General features: G+C 36.1%; 1 protein-coding gene across 4 annotated transcripts in view; it reads left to right on the top strand.

Annotated features, from left to right (window-relative positions):
• Positions 1-21,810, top strand: part of COG6 (component of oligomeric golgi complex 6) — a 94,801-nt gene that overhangs the window by 7,555 nt on the left and 65,436 nt on the right. For all 4 annotated transcript variants that reach the window (XM_058686647.1, XM_058686636.1, XM_058686654.1 and 1 more), the window contains exons 3-11: positions 1,043-1,114; positions 5,522-5,580; positions 12,444-12,555; positions 14,239-14,321; positions 14,692-14,762; positions 16,146-16,239; positions 19,838-19,966; positions 20,045-20,136; positions 21,656-21,720. In XM_058686647.1, coding sequence (XP_058542630.1) covers positions 1,043-1,114; positions 5,522-5,580; positions 12,444-12,555; positions 14,239-14,321; positions 14,692-14,762; positions 16,146-16,239; positions 19,838-19,966; positions 20,045-20,136; positions 21,656-21,720 — 777 coding nt within the window. The remainder of the gene's footprint in view (positions 1-1,042; positions 1,115-5,521; positions 5,581-12,443; positions 12,556-14,238; positions 14,322-14,691; positions 14,763-16,145; positions 16,240-19,837; positions 19,967-20,044; positions 20,137-21,655; positions 21,721-21,810) is intronic.

Raw genomic sequence — 21,810 nt, 5'->3', positions numbered from 1 at the left:
AAATCATATTTTTCATTGACTCAATAAAGACTAGAGAATGGTTTGGTAAAAAGTATAGAGCCTGGGAGACCTGTTGAAAAAAAACGATCAGTTCACCCAAGTGGTACCAATAGACCTGAACCAAAGTAGTAGCTCTTAGAGTAGTAAAAAAGAAACAGAGAAAACATATATATTAAGGATATAAATGACAGGACTTAGTGGCCAGTTAAATTCACATGTATCTGGAGGGGGCTAGAGATGGAAGTACAGAGGGAAAGAATGTTACTGAGAAAATTACCAGGTTTGTGGCATGATCCAATACGTGATGATGAGAGAGAGGAGGCACTATTTTTAGTTTATTGGGTTTTCATATTTGCTTGTTGTTATTAATTAAAAGTTACAAATAATCCATTATAGAAAAGTTAGATAAGGTCAGAAATAGAACAGTTGTTTATGACCCTATCACCCAGAAATAACCTTGGTCATTATTTTATTGCCTGGTTTTCCTATGTTTTTCTATATACATATATGTACTTTTCTTAAAAAATGGGGGATATTATATGCATTGTTTCATAGTACTTTTATTTTTTTTACCTTATATAGACATCCCTCCATGCCAACGAAAACACACACACACACACACACACACATAAACGCACAGATTGTGCATTGTTAATAAATGCACAGATTTCCATTGTGTGTTTGGAAATGTTTCACATTTTCCATTTGTTTTAGGCAATTCTGTTGATCATCTTACATATATTGTTGCACACTTACCTGATTAATTCCTTAGGATAAATCTTAATTTTAAAATTCTGAATGACGAGGTAGTCATATTTTATTTGCTGTTTCCTATTGTCACATCTTTTAAAAAGCTTATACTAATTTCTTTTTATCTTTTCTAACATTAGATGTTATTATTTTAATTATTTCCAGTCTTAAATATGGGATCTTTTGTCATGCTCTGCCAAAAAAAAATTCGTGAGATGAAAATAAGGATTTGGCTAAGAGAATTTCTTTAATAATATATGTAGTGCTTATTGTTACTTTTTTTTCTTTTCAGGAACTTGAAAGCATAAATGAAGATGTTCAAGCAATGAGCAGTTGCTGTCAAGACATGACAAGTCGCCTACAGGTACTGTATAATGGCTGTATTTTAGCATAGTTCCTGGCTCAAAGTAAGCTTTCAGAAATTGTTAGCTAAGTCTGTCAAATATATGGATGTCTAATATATCATGCCCAATAGGAAGTTTGAATATAAATGTTATGCTTATTTTTTTTAACTATAAATGGGTTTCTTTGCATGATAATTTACTGATACTGTTCAGTTAACTCCTGAAGCCTTTATATTTTGATCTAGCCAGCGTAGAGCTAACATAAACCTTTCAATCCTATAATATCCCGTAAGTCCAGCAGAAATGAGTTCATTAGTAGAAAGTCTTAGGAGTAAGTTGACAGTAAAGCTGTGCTCAGCAAAGACCCAGCTTAATTATGATTTATGTTCAGCACCCCCCCCCCCCCCCCAAACACACACACACACACAGAAAACCTCAGGAAAATATCTGTGGCTCTATGTCTGTTTATTAAAGCAGTTTCAGGGGCACCTGGGTGGCTCAGTTGGTTGGGCGTCTGACTTCAGCTCAGGTCATGATCTCACAGTCTGTGAGTTTGAGCCCCGCGTCGGGCTCTGAGCCTGCTTTGGATTCTGTGTCTCCCTCTCTCTCTGCCCCTCCCCTGCTCATGCTCTGTATCTGTCTCAAAAAAAAGAAAAAAAAAAAAAGTTTGAAATGTCTAGTTTGGTTGCATTACCCTCATTTATGTAATTTTGGAATACTGAATAGACTAGGATTTCCCCATGAGAGTCAGTCATGATTGTATTTACCACCTTCACATTTATATTTCAAACTTATACCTTTAAGATTCTCCTAGAACTGTTGAGAGCGACACTGATTCTAGGAAGAATCATTAATCTATGCATATTCCCCAAATTAATCATAAGCTACTTACATGATCTTTCTCTAGAACTAGCCAGTTTCCTGTTTCTCTAAAATTTTAGCTTTCCTAGCCTTATCTAAATTTCAGTACTCTTACTAATATATCAAATATTATTGGCATATCTATTCAATCTTTAGATCTTTATTAATTATATAGCCCTTAAATAGTCATAAAATCTTTGCTAATTGTCATTTCACATTTTTTGCAGTATTCTGTCACTTAGTATTACTTTTGTTGTTTGACGATTCTGTTTCTGTCACTTTCTCTTTATTTCCTTTTCTCATCTTCTAGCTTCCTTGATTTAATGCCTTTTCTCAAATTACACTCTATAAGGTTTTCTATACTATACTCTTGGATTTGCTTTGTAATACTAATTTTATATTTTGTGTTCTACAGGATTACCCAAGTTCCTCTTTTTAGTGGTTGTATCTCATTGCCTAATTCTTATCCTCAATTATATTTTTATTCTTTTTATTATACCTATTTGTAGATGGAAAAGATCAGAGTATTTTTATTCTTCGTGCTGTTTTCAAAACAGATTATAAGTATTTTAAATCACAGAGTATCCTCTTCATTTTGTCCTCGATATTTTCTTTACATCCACCAACCCTATTTTTTTGCCCTATAATGGCATGGGCCCTTCTTCCTTTCTTTCCTTTTTTATATCAGTTTTACTGAGGAAAAATTTATGTGCAGTAATAAACTGCATTCGTCTGATGTGTACAAATCGATGTGTTTGACAATTATATACCTATGAAACAGCTACCATAATCACGGTGCAACATTTTTGTCACTTGCAAAAGATTCTCCTCTAGGCTTTTAAATTGCATTTTTAAAAATATTTTGTACTACTTGTTGTTTACATTCGATTTTGACTCTTGTATTAGCAGGGATTAGATCGGTGACTTTGGAAGTTTTCATCCATTGGCACTGATTTATTTGCATATAATGTTTTTGAAATCTTAATGGTACCCGCTCAGACTGTCAACTCTAGAATAAGGTTTTCAGTTTATCCATAGAGGAAAGTATTACTTTTTCATTTTAGGATGTTATACACAGGACTAATTAAATTAGCTCATATTTTAAAAAGTATTTTGGATTGGGGACATTTTAGAAATTATTATTACAAGATACTGAAAAAATATAACCAGTAATTTTTTATATACTGTGGCTTTTCCCTTTGTGGATTTGCTTGGATAAATTACATTTAGAGGCATATGTTTATTATTTAATGAGAAATAATCATCCTCAACGTTTAAGATAAATTGGAAATTGTTTTAGGATAATGATCTTCACTGGTATTATTGAACATTAGTTTGGGATTGTTACCACAATTTATAAATGAAGAGTCAAGAAATATGCATAATTCTTACTGCATCACATTGTAATCAAGTATCTTACGTCAGTGATTAACAGGTGGTGTTTTTTGTAAGATATGCCTTCAATTTAATAATGACTACAGCGAAAAAAAGAAGCTAGGAAGCACTTTTTGATATTGATTTTGTGTGGCATTCCTTTTTCACAAATATTAAAATGTAAATATATTTTAGAGTTTTTAAAATATTTTAAATATTCTTAAAAATTGTATTAGGCAGGAGTAAGGTGGCAGTGGATCCTGAAGGTAAAATGGGATTAGGAAAGATGAGGAAGAATTGGAAGAAATCAGTAGATTTAAAGAGTAATAATTTTAGAGTAGTACCATGGAAGTCATTGTGTTCGACTCCATTCCTCAAAAGTTATTGATGTGCCGAATTATCTAGGTTCAAATCTATTTTCTGAACAAATACCTACTGTTTGCTAGGCATGCAATCTGGTTGCAAGGAGCACGGACTCAGATGGAGGTGGGGCTGGGGCTCTTATTGATGGGATACCTGTATGAAGCAATAAGGCAGAAACGTTGCTGACAGTCTGAAAGATTGTAGAAGGCTTAGGCCTCTAAGAACCCAGAGCTTGCAGGGGGCTGGGGTTTCCTGTGTAGATCTAATGCAGCTCTAGAAACTTAGCAGCAGAAGCTTGCTCTTTATGATCGTGTTCCAGCATGGAAATGACCCCATATTTGCTCTGGTATCCTATCTTTAAGAGACTGACCTTCTATAATATGTGTTTGTCTGCTTTATACAGTTAACCTTTGAACAATGAGGAGGTTAGGGGAGTTGACCCCCGTGCGCACAGAAATCCATGCCTAATTTTTGACTCCCCAAAACTTAACCATTAATAGCCTACTCTTGACCAGAAGCTGTTAACATACACAGTCAAAACACATTTTGTATGTTATATATAATATATTATATACTGTATTCTTACAATAAAGTAATCTAGAGAAGAAAATGTTATTAAGAAAATCATAAGGAAGAGAAAATAGATTTACAGAACTTTAATGTATTATTTAAAAATTTTTTTTTACATTTATTTATTTTTTATTATTTAAAAAAATTTTTTTTTCCTTTACTTATTTTTGAGAGACAGAGAGAGACAGCATAAGCAGGGGAGGGGCAGAGAGAGAGAGGGAGACACAGAATCAGAAGCAGGCTCCAGGCTCTGAGCTGTCAGCACAGAGCCCGACACGGGGCTCGAACCACGAACCGTGAGATCATGACCTGAGCCGGAGTCGGACGCTTAACTGGCTGAGCCACCCAGGCGCCCGTATAGTGTATTATTTTTAAAAATTCCTTGTGCAAGTGGACACACACAGTTCAAACATGTGGTGTTCAAGGTCAACTGTAATTTCCACTTACTAGTGGCTTTATTTATACATAATTCTAGCCCACTCCATGTCCCTCAAGGGCATGGACCCCCTGTCTCCAGCCGCATACACCCACTTGTTTCTCCTCTCTTTCCTAACCACCTTTATGTTTAGGTCTTTGAGAATCTGATTAGCTACATTTTCTTTTGTTTCAGTCTACTGTAAAATAATTGCCTAATCTTAGGATAGAATAGCTTTTCATCAAGTTTTCATTCCTGATCCTTTCGACTCTGGCTTGGGGAAGGAAGGATTGCTTAATACAAAACTTGTCGGTAACAGCCCTGTGTCCTTTAGATAGGGCTATCTCTGATCTTCCCCAAAACCCTATATGAGGGGTAGTTCATGTATTCCACCTCTCAAATGTTTATCTCCATCTTGGGCATTTCTGTTCAGTTCCACACCAGCGTTTCAGTGACTTAACTTACAACTCTATTTAGAGGTCTCATGGTATCTCAAGTCACATGTTCATAACGGAAGTCATGATTTTTATTCCGACCCTGCTTTTCCAGTAGTTCTGTTTCACTAAAAACATCATGAATTGTTGAATGCCTTAGCGTCCTCACACCATTTTCTTTCTTGTAAGCCTTGGCGTTGTGTCTGTTGAGAACTCTGAGCTTCTCTTAGTAAAGGTAGTATATGAGCCTGGCAACATCTAATTCAGTTATTTGGCCTTTTTAAAACTTTTGAGCTCTGGAGTGTGATCTCACATGCTGTTAAGTTTGAGCTTTAGTAAGTGGTACTATTAGTTTTCTGAAATATAGAAAAATCAAAATGTACTCATGTTGGATATGTTTATAATTTTAGGCGGCAAAAGAACAGACTCAAGATTTGATAGTAAAAACCACTAAGCTTCAAGCTGAAAGGTAAGTTTTTCTTTGTATAGTTTCTTCTTCATTAATTTGCAGATTAAGTGGAAAGAAAATTATAGGTAACTCCAAATCAAAGTTAAAATAATAAAAAATATGATTCAAAATTCATACAGCATATAAGGTTCTAAGCTATTATCCAAGAGGAAAATAAACAAAACAATATTTTAGGAGTATCAAACTTGATTGGGGTTGAAGGATTATTCACTTTTTGGAGATGACAATGTGTTGTTTATTGTTTGCTACGGATTTAAGAAAAAGATTGCTTTTTAAAATGTAGATGATTTTAGATTTTTGGTAGTCTTATTTTTATTTTTTCACATTCATTGTCTCTTATTTTTAGCTATGGTCTGTCCTCTCTAATATAATTAAGAGTTAACTGCATAAGTTCTTCTTGTGGTAGTTTACAAATAGGTATGCTAATATTTGTTGACTGAATAAATGGGTGAATGAAAGTGAGTAGAATATGGATTCATGTATTTTATTGTGTATTACAGTCTTTTGTAATCAGTTGTTGGTTTGACTGTCTCTCTTCTTACTAAACTGTGAGCTCCTTGAGAACATTGACAGTTTTTTAACTCTCTTTGTATCTCCAGTGCCTAATGCATTGTAGATTCAATAAATAATTTCTGAATAAATGAATATGGAATACAGCTAATCTGATGCCAAGAAAGGAACATAAAATAAAAACTGAAAACTAAGCATTGTATTGGAGCTTGTAACATATTTGGGACCCTGATTAATGTTTATAGGAGGCAACATTAGAACATTGTGTTTCTGGGGCGCCTGGGTGGCGCAGTCGGTTAAGCGTCCGACTTCAGCCAGGTCACGATCTCGCGGTCTGTGGGTTCGAGCCCCGCGTCAGGCTCTGGACTGATGGCTCGGAGCCTGGAGCCTGTTTCCGATTCTGTGTCTCCCTCTCTCTCTGCCCCTCCCCCGTTCATGCTCTGTCTCTCTCTGTCCCAAAAATAAATAAATTAAAAAAAAAAAAAAAAAAAAGAACATTGTGTTTCTATCTGTATATTCTCAAAACTAAGCAACGTTGTTCATGTTTATTATTTTAATAAGCCGATGAAAGTGTTTTGGCTGGGTATGCTTTTGGGAGTGAAAATTTCTGACATTCCAGTATCCCAAGAGCTAGGGATATGATGTGCCAAGTGAACATTTGTGGAAAGTATTGTAGGAAAATTACACAGCAGAAATTATAACAGATTCCTGGAAGCTGGCCGAGAGTTGTTTTTCCATTTTTAAGTATTACCTTATCTTTTTAGCAAGAAACTTTGTCAAATAAGCAATTAGCTTTAAAAATAGAAATTCTGTGGGCTTATTTGGATAACATGCCATTCTTATTAAGACAGATGTATAAATGATATGAATATTTTTCCAACTACATTAGAAGTTCAGTCATTGTGATAGCTGACGCTCTAATAGGTAAAGTTTGATGCAGAATTGTCTTCACAGGACTGCGGTTAATATTTCTTTGTAATATTTAGTTGATAGAAGATGGGTTTCATTGATAATCAGGAAGTGATATCCACATAAATATACTTCCATATTTTTTTAAAGTTTATTTATTTATTTTGAGAGAGACAGAGAGAGGGAGAGAGAGAATCCCAAGCAGGTTCTGTGCTGTCAGCATGAAGCCTGACACGGGGCTTGATCTTATGAACTGTGAGATGACCTGAGCCAAAATCCAGAGTCTGACGCTTAACTGACTGAGCCACCCAGGTGCCCCTACTTGCATATTTTTTAATGCTATTGAAGTCACTACTTTATATATATACATATGTATTTTTTAAGTTTTTAGGTTTATTTATTTATTTTGAGAGAGAGGTCAGGGAGCACGAGTGGGGGAGGGGTAGAGAGAGGGAGAAAGAGATTCCCAAGCAAGTATTGCATAGCGTGGAGCGGGACGCAGGGCTCAAACCCTGGAACCTTGAGATTATGACCTGAGCCGAAGTTGGATGCTTAACCAGCTGAGCCACCCAGGCACCCCATATATTTTTTTATCTCTTGTGAAGGCCCACCAGCCAAATTTCTTTCTAGAATTAGAGAAATAATCTCTGGTGAACGTTTATGTTTCTTTTTGAGGTATAGTATGTTAAAGTGGAAAGAATGTAGGCTTTGAAGACAAAAACCTGAATTCTAATCTAAATTTGGCGTAAGAGTTCATTAGATTTTTAATTTTGAGCAAGTTACTTCTTTTTTTTTTTTTTTTTAATTTTTTTTTTTTTTCAACATTTTTTTTTTTATTTATTTTTGGGACAGAGAGAGACAGAGCATGAACGGGGGAGGGGCAGAGAGAGAGGGAGACACAGAATCGGAAACAGGCTCCAGGCTCCGAGCCATCAGCCCAGAGCCTGACGCGGGGCTCGAACTCACGGACCGCCAGATCGTGACCTGGCTGAAGTCGGACGCTTAACCGACTGCGCCACCCAGGCGCCCCGAGCAAGTTACTTCTTAACTTCAGCCTCAGTTTTCACATCTGAAAAGGAATAGCTGATTAGGTGATTTACACAGGAGCTGAACACATTGCCTGGTAATCCGTCAAGGGACACTATCCTTCTCTCCTCCTCCAGAGCTTTCATTAGACAAAGCTATCAGCACATCTTGTGTCTACATTGGCTTTGATGGCTAGGAAGCTTAGGTTATAGTTTTCCTCAGCTATGTTATTTACTTTCTCATCCTTCCTTACTATTTCTTACTATTTTATCTTTTAATAGTTTTAATTGTATTTTAATTGTGCTATTTGTTATAAACTACTTTAATTCAGGTTTTGCAGTTTGTAACAAAAATACAATACTTTATTTTGCATAAATATACATATAAAAATACATTACAGAAACATATTTGTTTGGGCAGGAAAGCTTAGAGACCTCTTTTCTTCTTTCTTACTCTCATTTGTATGTATAAAATTCAGAGGAAAAAAACCCTAAAATCAGCTACAACTTTACTACACAGGCATAACCACTGTTAACGTTTTGGCATATTTCCTCCCAGTGTGATCATATGTGTGTAGTTCTGTTTTACTTTGTTCACTTATATTTTATGTTCACTTTTGGGGTGCCTGGGTGGCTCAGTTGGTTAAGCGTCCAACTCTTGGTTTCAGCTCAGGTCATGATCTCACTGTGAGTTCAAGCTCCCTAGTGGCCTCTGCGCTGACAGCTTGGAGCCTGCTTAGGATTCTCTCTCTCCCCCTCTGTCTGCCCCTGCTTGTGTGTGTGTGTTGTCTCTCTCCTCTCTCTCTCAAAAATAAATATATAAACTTGAAAACAAATTTATGTTCATTTTTCTGTGTCTTTTACTTAGAAAAACCATGCTTTTTAATGGTGAAATTATATTTCATCTTGTGAATGAACCAACACGTATGTTAAACATTCTTATATCACTGAATATTAGTATTGTTTCCAATACTAAAAATAATGGTTTGGCATATGTTTTTAAATCATTATGTGCAGTTCCGGGGCGCCTGGGTGGCGCAGTCGGTTAAGCGTCCGACTTCAGCCAGGTCACGATCTCGCGGTCCGTGAGTTTGAGCCCCGCGTCAGGCTCTGGGCTGATGGCTCGGAGCCTGGAGCCTGTTTCCGATTCTGTGTCTCCCTCTCTCTGCACCTCCCCTGTTCATGCTCTGTCTCTCTCTGTCCCAAAAATAAATAAAAAACGTTGAAAAAAAAAAAAAAAAAAAAAAAATCATTATGTGCAGTTCAGATTATTTCCTTAAGATGTACTAAGGAAATAATGTATATTGCCTAAATTGCTCTCCAAAAGGGTTATACCAATTTACATATTTATCAGCAATAAATGAGAATGTCTCTTTTATTAAACCTTTGCCAGTAGTAGGTATTGTCATGAAAAACTTTGGCAATTTCATAGATGAACAGTAGCATCATACTCCTAATTTATATTTTATTGAATGTTGTTGGTGGGTGAGTCAGCTTTTTTTTTTCATTTTGTCTTGCCATTGATATTTCTTAATCCTTTTTTTCTTTTGTATCTTTTGCCCATTTTTAAAATCTTTTTCTTATTATTTTGAAATTATTTGGTGAAAGTGAATCTAGAAGGTAGAGTTAAAATATGGCAGAGGCAGATTTTCAGGAAAAGAAAAAGAAGGCACCATAAGATTCATACATCATGTTCTGAGAATGCTTGAAGGAATCATTATTAGGATTAATTAGTCCGTTTATTTTAAATATTTAAGTAATTTATGAATACATTACCTGAAAATTCATTTATGGGTGTGTATATATATTTTTTAAAAACTCGATGTTGTTGCTCAACGTATTTTTTGTGGCTTGCTTTTTGTACCTGAGAAATGCTTTATAGATCATTTTGTATTAATAGGTCCAGATCTATCTCATATTTTTTATCTGCTGCACATTATTTCACAGTATGTATTTGCTGTGTTTATTTATGTATTATATAACATATAATACATCTCCAAGTGATTACAGTGATTACATGAACACATCCCAAAGAGGCTGTAATTTATAATAGCCATTTATATGTTTTGTATTAACATTTATTTCATATGATTTTATTTAGATATTAAAAACTCTCCAGAACATACCATATTTCAGTTGTGATGTAAGATGAAGGCAAGGTCTGATATGTATCTTTTGTCACACCAGACCCTGGCTTAGGGCTTTTATATATTTTAGGTCCCTGCTAGTGTTCTTAGATTGCACAGATATTCCCAAACCAAGTGATTGGACTATATGAGAGTAACTTTCTATCAGAAAGGTTGTGCAGTTTTACCTGGGAAGAATATATAGGGTGAAAGCAAAGAGTAATATGATTTTAAAAATATATTACAGTGTATTTCATCATTACTTTAAAAGTTGTCATCTTGAGATACCAAACCCTTGTTTTAGCAATGTGACCATTAAACATATTTTTGGACCAAATCTTTTGTAGAGATAGAGCCTCTGGCTTAAAGTCTTTTTATTTCATGGCTTTTATGTCTGTGTGTGTGTGTGTGTGTGTGTGTGTGTGTGTGTGTGTATACATACATACTAGTCAAAACTACTATCTGGAATGAAATTTAATGATTAAGAAGTGTGATCAAGGGGCACCTGGGTGGCTCAGTCGGTTGGGCGGCCGACTTCGGCTCAGGTCATGATCTCACGGTCCGTGAGTTCGAGCCCCGCGTCGGGCTCTGTGCTGACAGCTCAGAGCCTGGAGCCTGTTTCAGATTCTGTGTCTCCCTCTCTCTCTGACCCTCCCCCGATCATGCTTTGTCTTTCTCTGTCTCAAAAATAAATAAACGTTAAAAAAAAATTAAAAAAAAAAAAAAAGAAGTATGATCAAGATAGGTAATACTAGATTTGGTTAAAGCAAAAGTAAGTTATAAACTAAAGAAATTTGTTTCCTTTGTGCCCAGTAAATTGACTCTAGAGATAGATCTGAAAGAAGCTCTGGAAAGGTTTCAGTAAAAATGATTAATCTAAATAATCTCGAGGAATTTTATGAATTCTTATAATCATTTCAAATCCTGTGTGGTAACGATTGGAGCTTTAACACTATAAAACAAAACCCGATAAAGTAACTTTTTGATATCCATAAGATGATTAAGGGCGTATGCCATTCATCTGTGTAGATTTAATTACACTATTTACATTATCATTTGAGATCATCAGAATGTTACTGCCACCTAGAGGACTTTTCCTTTCTAACTTGCTATATTATTTCAGAGCATTTGACTTTGACTTTAGAACCTCACAGCCCAAGCGTACCAACAAAACAAATACGGCAGATGCATTGTACTGTCTGCACATAGAATGTTGATGTTTATTTTGTCCGCTCTCATTTGAGTATTATTAAGTTGTGGAATATTGCTGCCTTGTGAATACTGCTGGTGAAACCCAATTTTATGTGTATATCTTTAAATCTAAGATGGAAAAGCCAGGAATGGTGAATTTCTGCTCAGGACTTAGCCTTTAGACGGGGATGCGGCCTGGGCCTTCAGGTCACATTCCAAATAAGACTGTGCCTTTCCTTAATTGTCAACCTGGTCTACATAGGTTGCATTCACATAATGTAACTGAAGACTCTTGTATTACCATAGTGTGCAGAAAAAGTGTGAAGGCAAACGTGGAGTGCTCTATGGATTTATGAGGAATTGGTAAATGAGTTCTTCTGTTTCTAATCGAAAGTTAAAAAATAAAAAAACCTGACTTTTGGTTGCTGTGCACTTCATGTGAAAACTTCAGAGGCTTAGGATTTTTTAGTGATTGAAAAGAAATTAGTTGAAAACGGGCATATTTCTCTCCTGTAAGACAACGTTGTTACTACCAGATGAACAATTCAAGTACATGTAAGTGGCTGAGAATTTGTTACGCAGGGACCATTGGTAAACTTATTTCTTCTTTTGCATGATGGTTAACTCGTTTTACTGTGTGTAGGTATCTGAGGTAAAACAATATCAGGTAATTTTGTCACCTACCTGCCGGACGAGCATCTGATGTTTGAGGCAGAAATGAGGCTTTCAAAGATACTGAGACTCTTTCACATGGGTTTTAAGAAGTTATTATGTCAGAGATGTAGCTTGTTTTAATTTTTTTTTTTTTCAACATTTTTTAATTTATTTTTGGGACAGAGAGAGACAGAGCATGAACGGGGGAGGGGCAGAGAGAGAGGGAGACACAGAATCGGAAACAGGCTCCAGGCTCCGAGCCATCAGCCCAGAGCCTGACGCGGGGCTCGAACTCACGGACCGCGAGATCGTGATCTGGCTGAAGTCGGACGCTTAACCGACTGCGCCACCCAGGCGCCCCGAGATGTAGCTTGTTTTAAAGCTACGCAAATTCATAGCATGCTTGATTTTTTTTTTATTGCTTGGTTGTTTTTTATTATTATTATAGTCAAAGACTAGAAATAAGAGCACAAGTCGCAGATGCCTTCTTATCCAAGTTCCAGCTGACTTCTGATGAGATGGGTCTCCTCCGAGGTACCAGAGAAGGACCTATAACTGAGGTATGTTGCTCTCTTATAATCATTTAAAGCATAGCAGATAATGATTTATAGATAAGTCACTCGTTTTAAAGGCTTTATTTTCCCATCACAAAAGTTTTATTTAAAATATTTTTTTAAGTTTAGAAACTAAGATACATATTTTAAATTATCTTAATTTGGTTTTGTGTGTGTGTGTATTTTTTCAAAGCAATATGTATAATTTTTTATTTGAGAAATCGAAGAGTGTCAATTTTTTAAAAAATCTTCATCACCTTTTCCACTCCTTCCCATCAGCCATTGTCCATTGTCAACCATTTTCAACCTTATTAATTGCTTCTTTTCTAAATTCTGTATCCTGGATCCGTAGATTAAAAAAAAAAAAAAAAAAAGGTTTGGTTATCTATGTTTCCTATTTTCTGTTGGTTTCCAGTCATGAAATATGAGATTTTAGCCTCTTAACCGTGCCTTCTCCTGCACACATACATGTTCTCTTTCCTTCCTACCTCACAGTACAGTTTTATGACATTTTCTCTTTTCATTACAGTAGCATTAAAGTGATTACACATTTCTTCCTTTATAACTTTTTGTCTTTCCTGGAATTTGCAATTCCTTATCTTTTCACCAAATTAGCTTCTGAATCGACGCCCTTCTTTCCAAAGTGACACACAACTCTAAAACCTCTCAAAGTGCTAATTAACTGGGTAGACTTTTGTTTCTTTGTTTTTTCCTGAAGACATTCACTGTCTCCAGAAAGGAATCTTTCAGTTTCCTAACTGGGAAACTACTATTTGGCACTTGTCATCCCTTTAGGGTCTGAGGGCAGGAAGAGTTCTCAAAGGGTGGGTGCGACGTACTGGGCTGCTCTCCAGAGATGTCACCGCTTCTTACTGCCAGGCTAGAGTGGACCCAGTCATCTAGGAGTAAGGAGTTAAGTAGGTCGAGAATGGGTTTGTACTTTCCTTGTTGGTGTTTATTGCCCTTGTAGATGGTGGAACTTTGCACATATGAAATATTTGGCATCTTACCTTTTCTCCACTTAGCAGAAATTGTCAACAGTATTGGAGGAGATTTTTTTTTAAATTTCATTCATCAAAGAAAAATAACTCATTCATTATTTTCATGATTGGAACACCATGACTGTATGGAAACGAAGGCTTCAATGCCTCTTTCTAAAAGGCAAAAAAATCTTGGAGTTCAGCATCAGTCAGCTCCTCTATTATCTATGAGCAGCTTTTACGTATCCAGCTTTACATTCTGCTCTTGGATCAGGGGGCAAGAACAGGTATATAAAAGCTAATGTAAAACATCATCTTCAGTGATAACAAAGCTATGCTTACTTATTAAGTCATAAGGTATGTCATATGTAGCATGTTTTCCTTTATGTAGTAATCTTCAGGGGTGCCTTCTCTATTACTAGACTATGCATTTCTTGAGGGACAGCAGTTGTTGTCTTTATAAATTTTGTGTTCCTGGCAACTAACATACTATTTGGCACATAGTCGACGTTGAATTAACATATGTTTTAAATGTAAGTATCTGTTGCACTTCCGATAAAAATTTAGAGAAAATTGTGGTCAGTATAGGAGCACTTCATTAGAGTAAGTGAAAGAATTTGTTTTTCCCTTGTAGTGACATTTCAATTTAGAGTAATGTAATTTCACCAGAAAACCTGGACATTTTAAAGTTGCGTTTTTAATTTTAAAGGATTTTTTCAAGGCACTGGGAAGAGTAAAACAGATTCATAATGATGTTAAAGTTCTCTTACGTACAAACCAACAAACAGCAGGGTGAGTTAACTTTTCACTTCATAATTGCATTCCCTCTTACATTTTGCAAATTTTAAAGACATTCTAGGTTCTTTCTGAAATTATATGACATATTATGAGATAGGAATTTAATTTCTATGTATCTTTGGATAAGGAGGGAGTTATACCCTGATATATTTAGAATAAAACAGTACTTGGATACCTAAGTGATGCTATTAAAATTTGACAACATTTATTTAATTATAAAAAAGTTATCAAAAAATCCTTCCATAAAATGATAAAAAGTTCTATGCTTTAACCAAAATGTGCTGTAATTAAGCAAAATAATTAAGTTTTTAGATGTAACTATTGTTTAAAACTTTAAATTAAAATAAATCTTTAATTTTCTTAGTTTAGAAATTATGGAACAGATGGCCTTGCTTCAAGAAACAGCTTATGAAAGACTTTATCGATGGGCTCAAAGTAAGTGATTTCTTTCATGTGGTCTAGATTTATAAATATTAGTTTTCAATTTAGTTATTTCATCTGACCTTTGAGATCATATTTGGGTCTTAGTAATCAGAAAGTATTTTTAAAAAGAAAAACGTGGGGGTGCCTGTGTGGCTCAGTGGTTAAGTGTCTGACTCTTGATTTCAGCTCAGGTCATGATCTCACAGTTCAGAGTTTGAGCTTCATATCACGCTGCACTCAAAGCCTGCTTGGGATTCTCTTTCTTTCTCTCTGTCTCTTTCAAAAATAAAGAAACTTAAAAAAAAGAGAAAGAAAAATGAGTTTTACTTTTGAACATATTGTGTTTGTGTTTGTATCACGAGTATTGCCATCATTCAAGCTCTATGTATGATTAAGGATGGTAATAAAAAAAAAAAAGGTCATCACTTCTAAAGTCATTAAGTAATTGTTTTATACGTGGTGAATTGCTATTCTATTGTTGCTATAACAAATCATCACAAACTTAATGGCTTAAAACAACACAAATCATTACCCTATAGTTCTGCAGGTCAGAAATCAGACATGTTTCTCACCGCACTAAAAGTGCTTAGCACAGCTGCAGTCATTTCTGGGGCTCTGGGAAGGTTCAGTGTCTGTGCTTATTCAGTTTGTGGGCATAATTTAGTAACTTGAGTCTGTAGGACCAACTGAGGTATGTTTCCTTGCTGGCTGTGACTGAGGCCTTTTCCCAGTTCTAGAGGCTGCCTACAGTCTTTGGTTTGTGGCCTCTTCCTCTGTCTGTATTTTTTGTTTATTTATTTATTATTATGTTTTTAATGTTTATTTTTGAGAGAGAGGAAGACAGATGTGAGTGGGGGCGGGGCAGAGAGAGAGAGTGACACAATCCGAAGCAGGCTCCAGGCTCTGAGCTGTCAGCACAGAGCCCCATGCAGGGCTAGAACTCACGAACCGCAAGATCATGACCTGAGCCAAAGTTGGACGCTTAACCGACTGAGCCACCCAGGTGCCCCTATTTACTTACTTTTCTAGAGTTTATTTATTTTGAGAGAGAAAAAGAGAGCGTAAGTGAGTGAGGGAGGAGCAGAGAGAGGGAGAAGGAAAAAGAGAATCCTAAGCAGGCTCCACTCTGTCAGAGCAGAGCCAGACGCAGGACTCGATCTCACAAACCATGAGATCATGACCTGAGCTGAAACGAAGAGTCAGATGTGTAACCACTGAGCTGCTCTAGTGTCCCATCATAAAATAGTTTTTGATTGGCATATTCTCTAAGTTTTTCCAAGCATTTTTTTAATGTAATATCTGCTGCAGAATTTAGACTGCGGGTACACAATGGATATAATAAAGACCAAATTTTAATTTAACAGGTGCTGTAATTACACGGTAACTCTTTTCCAGGTGAATGCAGAACATTGACGCAGGAATCCTGTGACATATCTCCAGTATTAACTCAGGCAATGGAAGCCCTGCAGGATAGACCTGTCTTATATAAGTTGGTGACTTTTTCCTAATTAAAAAAAATAAATCTACTTTTTCTTGGACGATTTATGCTAGCTTTCAGTATTATCAAATTGATACACGATAGTTTAGTTTCAGTAATAAAATAATTTATTTGAAGTGATGCTTTTACCTGATATGTGTGTTGTTGGGGCATCAGCTCATTTGTGTATTGTGTATTATAGAATGCAGTTTGGAGGGGAAAAGTAAGGTGTCCCTACATCTAGACTGCCCCTTATGTATGTAGAGGTAAGGGCTTTCCCCATCCTGTCATTTCACTGACTACCTTAGAATTATATGAAGCTAAAACTCCTCTGTCAACCTGGCCCTGGAGAGAAGGAGGTCAGAAATATAACTTCCCCCAAATGAAAAAAGAACATTTAAAATCAAGATTCCATTAATAGGGTTCAAGAAAAGAAAGAGTTCACGTCTTTCATTCTGTAAGTTATGCCAGTTAAGAGATCTATGATGATGCTTTGGGTAAGAACCCTAGGCATTATTAATTATTGACATATTTTTTATTACTCTGTATTTTAGTTTTACTCTTTTATCTTTCATATAAAACAGAAGTAAATGTTTTTTTTATTTTTAATTTCTGCAATAATATGAAAATAGGGACACCAAGTGGGGAGTTATGCAGGAAACAAAACCAGGGAACGTGTACAGAGGCATTCAGTCTTGCTCTGAGTCATGCCTTTCAGAGGCTTTTAATAGTTTTAGAGGATTTCCCCATTACTGTGCTTTCTGATTGGAACGTTGCTTAGCCTATAATAAGTTTCCAGAACACAAGTGCTGGGACAGCTGCATGAAATAACATTCCAGTACTACTTACTGAGTACTTACTATATGTTAAGCGCAGTTCTAAGTACTAGAGACACAGCATCAATAAACCTCTACCCTCAAATTGCTTTATTTTATGGGACTAGATATAAACACACCATTTTAATGACTAGATTAATTGCTACTTTAGAGTTCGTGTGTCCGTGTTCTGTGGTAGGGGAAAGGGATGAACGTTAGGGAAAGTTTCTTCTGGGAAATAGGTTTAAAGTGAGTTCTGAAGGTTAAATAGGCATTTTCCAGGAAGAAGAGGGAATTGAAAACATCCTAGGTTGAGGGAGCAGCAGATGCGAAGATGTAGATTGAGAAAGAACATGGAGTTTTGGGAAATTGATTGCAAAATCTTGCACTGGTTGCTGGGTTGGTAGCAAGAGCTGTACTGTAATAGCCCTGAATGTTGTGCATGGACATATGATTAATGTTCACTACTGATCATCAGCTTAGCAGGTTATAGATGTACCTTGAAATTTCTTTCCCAGCCTTGGCACTTTACGATATTGGTGTTTGATTAGGAGAGTCTTTTAGTACTGAAAATATTTGGTATTTGATTTTAATAAAATGTTACATTGTCCACAGATTCATATTTGTTCACAAGGTTAATCTCTGTTTAAAAAAATTCCTTTGTGTGTTTTGGTCAGCCGACTTCTATCACGTAAATATATATTTAGTAAGTTTTGATTCTTTTATTTGTTTCAATATTTATTTTTATTTTGAGAGAGAGAGAGAGCGAGTAGGGAAGGGGCAGAGAAAGAGGGAGAGAGAATCCTAAGCAGGCTCCATGCTGACAGTGTGGAGCCTGATGTGGGGCTTGATCTTCCAACCATGAGATCACGACCTGAGCTGAAATCAAGAGTCGGACATTGAACCGACTGAGCCACCAAGGCGTCCCTAAATTTTGATTCTTGATAAACACTTGGAAACAAGCAGTATTGTATAATAGTTTAGAAGGCAAGCTCCGAGTTAGATTTTTTGACAAGCCCCTGTACCTTTATAAACCTCAATTTCCTTAAATAAAGATAAAAATAGTGCCTATCTTACAGGGTTTTTGTGAAGATTTAAGTTAGATTGTTCACATAAGGTGCTTAGAATAATGCTTTGTTCATCACAGAATTTTAGCTATTATTTTTATTTTGAAAGGAGATAAACTGGAAAGCTGTCAAATACAGAAGGGTATATTTAGAATCCATTGTTCCAGCCAGGAAAAATCTTGAAAGGCAAAGAACAGAACTATAATAGACACGATTTATCTTGAAGAGGCACAAGCCAGGGAATAGGGGGGGCAATAGTGCAGTTTGGAACATGGTGAGAGGCATTTGGAAGTTAACTTAGGAAGAAGGAAGTTTTAAAGACCAGTTGATTCCCGTAAGATGAATGCTAAAAGAGAAAGTTGGCCTTTCATTAAGTTATCATTTATTTTCAAAGTGGTGGTTTCTTTAAATTTAGGAAAAAATTAACAATGTCTCATGTTAACCACCAGGTGGCACTGCGTATGCACTTTATTTAAGTAATGAGTAAAAGCTTTGGTGTCTTGAGCGTGTCTCAAATGTGTAGGTATCATGTGCCAGAAAAATGGTAATTATTGAAGCCCTTGGGAAGCGTTGCCATACCCAGCTTTTATTAGGTACTTGTAACTGGAATGCTAATGCATTATTAGCTTTTAATCAAGTATAGCCATTTTTTCATAAAGAAATTTACTATAAGTAGAAATGAATAAATTGATGTCTTCCTTCCTTTGGTAAACCTTCAGAATATAAGGTGTTAAGGAATGTAGTAATTTGCTGACTTTTATTCATTCTTTATGTATTTTCTCCATTTATTAGAGGCTTTTACACTATTCTTTAAATTTGTTTTGGACCCAGATCTTTCATCTTTTAATTACTTTTTGACCGGAATTTTTCTTTTTTGTTGCTATAGCCCTAGCTAAAAAAATGGGGATTTTAACTTTTAATTTTAACCAGAGGCATTTTAGGATATTTAAATAATTCTAACATTCACCTTATAAAGTTTCATTTTGAATACTTTTTTTTTCCATTTTGAATTTTTGACCTTTGTTGGGAAATAATCTCTTTTAAGTCAAAGAAATGTTCCTGTCTCTCGGGGAAAAGGTGTTTCACGTATATAGATGTCATTTAAGGTTCATTGTAACTCATGCTGGTTTTGCTTCAAGTTATGTCTGTTATTAAAGGGAGATTAACATTAATATTAATGTGTATGTATATTTCATATAATTTATACGGATCAGAGTCTAGTGTTTGTCAGGCTTGATAAGTCCCCTCACCCCTATTTAAATTGCCAGTGAATTCACTGGTTTCTAATATAACTTGTGGTCAGAGTGAATAGCCCTAGAAACAGAAGTTACATTGCTTCTGTTTATTGGGACAGATTGGGTCCTGAGGATGAGGATTAGTTTTATGTATTTGAGAAGTTAAAAGTTTGTGAATTTTGTGCTGTAAGTAGTCATTTAATCAGAAGTCATTTCGTAGAATTCGTGACCATTTAAAGGAATGCATTCTTTACACTAAACATATTTATAATCTAAGAGCATGAGGGGAGAAAAATCAAAGCATTTTGATTCTAATTTGTTTTAAAAAAAATAGAAAGTGATCGCAAGGTAATTGTGCACAACAGTATTTATTGGTTGAGAGCGTTGTGTAAAGAAGCTGAGACAAGTTGCTTATATCAGAAACTGCGTGGATAGTTTGATGTAACCATCAGAAAGAAACACCTCTGGTTCTCCAATAACTTGTTTCTCCCAGGTATACCTTGGATGAATTTGGAACAGCCAGGAGAAGTACCGTTGTTCGTGGATTTATTGATGCTCTTACGAGAGGGGGCCCGGGAGGCACGCCAAGACCCATTGAAATGCACTCCCATGACCCCTTGAGGTATCGTAATCAGACAGTGTTGGGATTTTTGAGGCTTTTCTGAAGGAAATCTTTACTAACATTTAGTTTCGGCATTAGATACGTGGGAGATATGTTGGCTTGGCTCCATCAGGCGACCGCTTCTGAAAAAGAACACCTTGAAGCTCTCTTAAAGCATGTAACTCTACAAGGTGGGTCCTCCAGTTGTTAATTGCTGACATCTAAATAGAGACAATAACACAAGACTTCTCGAAATCTGTCATCTTCACGGAGATAAGCTCTTCACCCCTCAGTGGCACAGTAAACGCCCTGATTAGTTTTCCTCTGGTTTCTCCCCTCTCCTGCTAATAGACTTCTGTCCTCCATCACCTTCCTGTCACACAGCTGTGCACACTTGTGCTCCGGTCCCTGTGACCTTCCCTATCAGGCCTAGACTCCTCTGCCTGACTTTTAAGACCCTTCTGGTGCGTGTAGCACACATGGTCTCAGATGTCCACACCACACTTTAAAGTGGGAGGTGAGAGGAAGTGAGAGGAAGTGAGAGAAAGTGAGAGGTGGTATATCCTCCTTTTATATGTGTGACCAAGTGTCTGGTTTAAGGTCATTAAGCCACTAAGTCTCTCATTTCTTTCTACCACCCAACCCCTTTATTCATTCTCATGTGACTGTTGTAGTTTTTTGAATAATTACCCATGTAGTACTTTATGTACTTAAAATTTTGGTCTTGATTTCAAGGAAGAAACTGCTGATGTGTGGTTGTTACAGGATTTCACGTCTTCTTAATGGCGATTACCTTAAGATGCCTGTTGTTAGAGTTTGAGGGATAAATGGAAAATTCAGGTACTCTGTTTTTGATAAGAAGTGAGGAGGAATATTGTGACTTTGTCGCACTGGTCAGCCCGCGCCGCTCTGGCTCAGATCCTGATCTGCAGGAGAGGCTAGTGTGCAAATCGGGAGGGTACTTACCGGCTTGTTTTTCTCGCTCTTTGAAATTCAAATTAGACTCAGTGGGTATGCTGGATTGGCACAAAGTCTGCACTTTTTAAAGTGGGTTTCTGTTATCCTAATTACCTAGTTTAAAATAATGTATTTCTTAAAAGATGTTTAAAGTGTATCTGAGAGGCAGTGTGAAGAGGTTGGAAGAAAATAGATCGGAGTTGGATGAAACAGGTTATTCTTTGAGAATGACTTAATTCTTCTAAGCCTCAGTTTCTCCATCTGAAAAAAAAAAGTCAGTCACAAGCAGTAAATGTCAAGTACCCAGGAGCTTGGCAAATAGTCACTATTTAGTAAATGTCAGTTTTTCCCTTAGGTTACAAGGTGTGCTTTGCATTTTTACCTCTCAGCTTCTGTGCTCAGCACCCCTGCCCAGAATAAGGTGTTTGTAGAGCAGACACTAATACATCTTCATATCACTTCCTTCAATTAATATGTTTCCCAGTCATTTTTTTCCTGTGACTCATACATTTACTCTTTTTCACAAAGAAGTTGTTCATTTTATTAATCAGCAGTGAAATAAATTAACCAGGTTCTAGACCCAAATATTAACATAATTAATAATGTCCTAAAAGGCATTCAACTTAATAAAATATTGTTACGTTATTTTAAATGTTTGTTATTAGTGTCATTAATCATATACATTATTGTTCGTGTTTTGAACTTATGCGTAATATGGAAAAAACATTTTAGTAATGCTATAATTAATTGTAGGTGTTGAAGAAAATATTCAGGAAGTTGTTGGGCATATTACTGAGGGTGTGTGCAGGCCTCTGAAGGTAAATGTTTTGCTTTTATATATGTTACATGGTATCTGGATAAATTATTGCCTTATTCCTATGAGTTTAAAAAAAACTTCACAGCTGGAA

The sequence above is a fragment of the Neofelis nebulosa genome, chromosome 1 (assembly GCF_028018385.1).
Source record: "Neofelis nebulosa isolate mNeoNeb1 chromosome 1, mNeoNeb1.pri, whole genome shotgun sequence".
Classification (NCBI taxonomy): domain Eukaryota; kingdom Metazoa; phylum Chordata; class Mammalia; order Carnivora; family Felidae; genus Neofelis; species Neofelis nebulosa.
This window is presented reverse-complemented; position numbering and strand designations above follow the sequence as displayed.